The sequence below is a fragment of the Gopherus flavomarginatus genome, chromosome 1 (assembly GCF_025201925.1).
Source record: "Gopherus flavomarginatus isolate rGopFla2 chromosome 1, rGopFla2.mat.asm, whole genome shotgun sequence".
Lineage (NCBI taxonomy): Eukaryota > Metazoa > Chordata > Testudines > Testudinidae > Gopherus > Gopherus flavomarginatus.
Window position 1 is genome coordinate 377,156,354 of NC_066617.1, and position 4,603 is coordinate 377,160,956.

A 4,603-nucleotide genomic window follows, 5' to 3' on the forward strand; every position below is an offset into this window, starting at 1 on the left:
GATCCAGACGTGTGCTGCCTCCAGCCCCGGGATGCCGAGGAGGATGAAGGTGGAGGGGTGGGGTGTGGTCCAGTTTGAAGCTGCCATGGTGGGGCAGCTTTCTCAAATGTGTCAGTTAGCTGGTTTTTAATCCATTTTATATGTGCTCTACTGATACTGTATAGTGTTCATTTTTAACGGGTATATTTTCCAATACTAACTCAAATGCCTCAGAGAAATCAAAGTTTATTACATCTGTGTGGTTTCCTTCATCAACCAAATGTGTACTCTCATTAAAGGGTGAGACAATATATGATTTATCTGACAAAATCGGTTTTCCACAAAACATGTTCTTGACTGGCATTAATTATAATCCTAGACTTTTATTTTAAACGAATCCCATGCCAGCTTTTCCATTGTTTCCTAATCTTGTGAAATCTTTTTTTAACTTCCTTTTATTTTTTAATACTTTATGCTTAACACAGATTTATTTATTTGAGTTTGTTCTGCAGCTGCCTGATTACGTAATTCTGGTTCCGAATTAGACATGTGCTTGGTCTGTCAGTTCGTAATTCTGGTATTCAGAACTCTACGGTTCTACTCTAGAAGCTGTTTAACATCCTCCTTGAGTGTTAATGGACTGGCAAATAATTCATCACCTCATGTGATATGAGTACAGCACACTGCTTCATTTCCAGTTCAGAACAAAACTATTTCTTGAACACATCTACGTTTTCAGCAACATTCACAAGTTTTGTTTCTCCCTCTCATAATTCACGTAAAGCTTTTCTATGATTTCTTTTATTCTTAATATATTTAATAAACTCCATTTTGTGATATGTAGCTCTGCCAAACTTTGATTTTTCTTCAATATTCCTCATCAATTTTCATAACATCCAATTTGTGTTGCTTGTTATCTATTTTTCATTTTCCCAGTTGTTATATATTGCTTTCTTGCTCCCCCTATTCCCCACCCACCCCTAGTTGCTGCCTTCCTTTTCCCACTGAACTGGGTGTGTAGTCAAAGTTATCCACCTTTCTCAGTGTGGAATCGTGGTTTTTTACTTATCCAATTAACTCCTCTATAGAACTCCCAATTTTCAATCCCATTTTTCTGTCTAAAGTTTCCTCCAAATCCATTTTGCTCATGATTTGCCTCAGCTTTGGGGAATTAGCCCGTATGAAGCACTATGTGTCTACAGATAGTACTGGTAGGTAACTGTGATCTCTTTGTCCATTTGAATGTAATCAGTCTCATTCTTTATTTTCCTCTCCTCTATCATATGCTCCCTTGTTTGTCCCTTCTCTAAACTTAACAGCCCCCGAATTTTCAGTCTGTCCACAAAGGGAAGTCTCGCCCATTCCCATAGCCTGTCTCAGAAACCCCCTTTCTTTCTGCTAGATCATTTGAACCCAGAGGAGCAAAGCCAGTTCATGGCCAGAGCAATGGTGCTGGGAGGGTCAGGACTCTCGGTTCCTATTGCCTGTTCTGCCACCATCTCATTGTGCGGCTCAGCTGATCAATGACATGGGGATAATGCTGCTCAGCAGCCTGCTAAATGGAGTGATGAAAAGTGTCATTCAGCGCGCACGTTAGACTCAGCTTCACTGTTCAGCTTCAGCCCCTGGGCAATGGGGGCCCTGTAGTTCCAGATAAGCTTCTCTGTAATTGTGTAAATACCCAGCTAATGGTGTAATGTTCATCTCCAAAGGCACCGCAGCCTCTGCCCAGCATCCTGTCTTCGCAACTAAGACGGGGGCTTATCCTTCTGCCTCTCTCAGCTGTTGTCCTCTTAGCTTCAAAGCTGAATCTTTGCCCTGCCCCCAAGGCCTGGCTCAGGGCAAAGGGCTCCCAGCCCATCCCCATTGCAGGGCTCTGCCTGCTACAGGCCCCCAGCCAGGAGGAACAAAAGGGAACTGAATGTGAAGGAAATAAGCCACACAATGGTCTCTGCCCTCAGGAGTTTGTAGCTGAGCATTAGGGCCCACACCCTATAGGATGCACAGTCTCACCTGCCTGCCACAGAATCCTGCTCCCAACCTTCAGCTGCTTTTATACAACTTCCTGGCTTCCCTCTCCACTCCTGACTGGCCTGTCAGTCCCGGTTCTGCATCCTCCTTGTGCTCACTGCAGGTTCCTTGTCAGGCTGCAGCAGCTCCTGTCCCAGCCCTGGAGCAGAGGGAGCCCAGCTGGGAGGGGAGGGATGTAGAGATGATTGTTACCAAAATATTGGGTCTGCCTAGCTGAGAGCCAATAACAGCCTGAAAGGGATAAGGAAAAGATTATTTATTCTGCAGAAAAAAGGACAGCCTTGTACCTTAGTACAAAAAACTCTCTCTTACACAAGTTTCACAAACCTTTTATTCACATTCAGACAAAGACCTTTGCGTGTTAACACTTGATTGGTAGGTTGTCAAACCCCACACTCTGTTATCTGTTCTGTAAAAACTGGTTTGAAGCAAGTTTTCTCTGCCTTGAGGCAGAAAGGAAAAGATAGTTCAAAAGTTCAGGCTACTGTATCCGTGAACTTCTGCCCCCGCTCACCACTGGCCGCTTGTAAACTATTAAGGGAGGGCCAACAGTAGCTTTCACATGATCAAGGAATTGATGGGGGAGGAGAGGAGGGAGCAACAGGGGCAGGCCCCAGAAGAATAGGCAGGGAGGAGGCAGGGCCTTGAGGGAAGAAGTGGGGCACAAGGCAGAGCCTCGGGGATCCAGTTACCAGCCATTAAAAAAGTGTAAAGCCTATGGTTACCGAGTTATACATAGACCAATTCCCCAATTTGTCAAACTGACACAACTCAGCAAGGCCAGGAAAGGGTTTAACGTCTCTTTGACTATCCAGTAAGTGATCCAGGGAAGAGGGCCCAGCACCATGTCACCAGCCAGCTCTGCATGGAGCTCGATCTGAAAGCCAAAGTACCAGGAGAAAACTTTAGGTCCCTTCATGAGTAAAAAGCCAGATCAGCCTGTCCCGGATCTGTTTGGTTCTCACCCCGTAGATGATGGGGTTTAGCATGGGGAGCAGCAGGAGGTACACGTTGGCAATAAGAACATGGAAATGCAGGGGCACTCTGTGGGCAAACCGGTACATGAGGGAGGAGAAGAGAGCTGGGATGTAAAAGGCTAAAATGACACAGAGATGGGAGCTGCAGGTCCCAAAAGTCTTGAGCCGGGCATCCTTTGTGGAGAGGTTGAAGATGACCCTGAGGATCCGGATATAGGACACAGCAATAAAAATCACATCCAGACCAATCACAGACAACAGCACAAAGAGGCCATAATAACTACTGACATGGATGTCGACGCAGGCCAGCTTCACCACAGCTATGTGCTCGCAGTACGAATGGGGGATGATATTGGTTCTGCAATACGGCCAATGCCTTGCTAGGAGGATATAGGGCAGTACAAATATACCACCGCGCAGCATCACAGCGAGGCCGATCTTGACCACCACGTGGTTTGTTAGGGTCATGGAATATCTCAGGGGGTCGCAAATGGCCACGTAGCGATCAAAAGCCATGGCCACAAAGATCCCAGTCTCCATCACTAAAAAGCAGTGAACGAAGTACATCTGGGTGAGGCAGAAACTGAAATCGATCTCCCTGGAATTGAACCAGAAGCTTGCCAGCATTTTGGGCAGGATGGAAGTGGACAGGACCAGGTCAGTGACGGCCAGCATGCAGAGGAAATAGTACATGGGTCTATGGAGGCTCAGCTCCCTCTTCACAATGAACAGGATGATGAAGTTCCCCAAGATGGCTATCATATACATGGTGCAGAAGGGGATGGAGATCCAGATATGGGCCACCTCCAGGCCAGGAATGCCCAGCAGGATGAAGGTGGAGGGGTTGGAAAAGTCAGTTGTGTTGGAATCTGACATGGAGTAGGAGAGAAAGTGTCCAACTCTGAGGCAGAACGGTGTCTCCTGCATGTACCATATGTTCCCCCAACTTCCTGTATGTGCCCAGAGTCTAGGGCAATGGTCGCAGTACAAATTCCTGGATGGAGAGACAATGTTAATATGAGAAACAACATGCAGTACTTGTGGGTGAAGGAGATTGATTGCTCTTCATATACTGAAAAATGACATTTTCATTAGGAAAACTGATCCTACCAATGTCAATTCCATATTTGCTGGTGCTTCATGCTTAAATAATTCCTACATGTCATGTTGTGGGAAATCACATAGGGATTTGGGGATTTAGTTGGGGATTGGTCCTGCTTTGAGCAGGGGGTTGGATTAGATGACCTCCTGAGGTCCCCTCCAACCCAAGCCAAGCTACAGAGTCCATGATGTAGGAAGCTCCCCATTCATCCAGTTGCTCAAAATCTGAGATTGGAAAAAAACCAAACTTTTGTCAAGATATGTGCCAAGGGGAAAGATCCCAACTAGAACACACCTCAAGAAAAAGTCCTGGACATCACTGATAGCAGCTCCATGGAAACACCTGCTCATTTGCAGTGTTGCCAAAAGAAAGACAATGTTTGGACGCCTAAGGAATGGGACGGAGAATAAGCTATTCTGGAGATGCGCTCAGTTTTGGTCACACAGTCTCTATAAAGGATACAGTAAATAGAACGGAGATTTCTGAGTCAGGTTATCAGAATGGGAGAGGCTGC

The 4,603-nt window shown here is 45.9% G+C and overlaps 1 protein-coding gene across 1 annotated transcript; it reads right to left on the reverse strand.

Moving 5' to 3' along the window:
* Positions 1 to 2,915: 2,915 nt before the first annotated feature.
* LOC127051781 (olfactory receptor 52E2-like) lies at positions 2,916 to 3,863 on the reverse strand. Its single transcript, XM_050954581.1, has one exon. The coding sequence runs from the start codon at positions 3,861 to 3,863 to the stop codon at positions 2,916 to 2,918; it is 948 nt and encodes a 315-aa protein (XP_050810538.1).
* Positions 3,864 to 4,603: the final 740 nt, after the last annotated feature.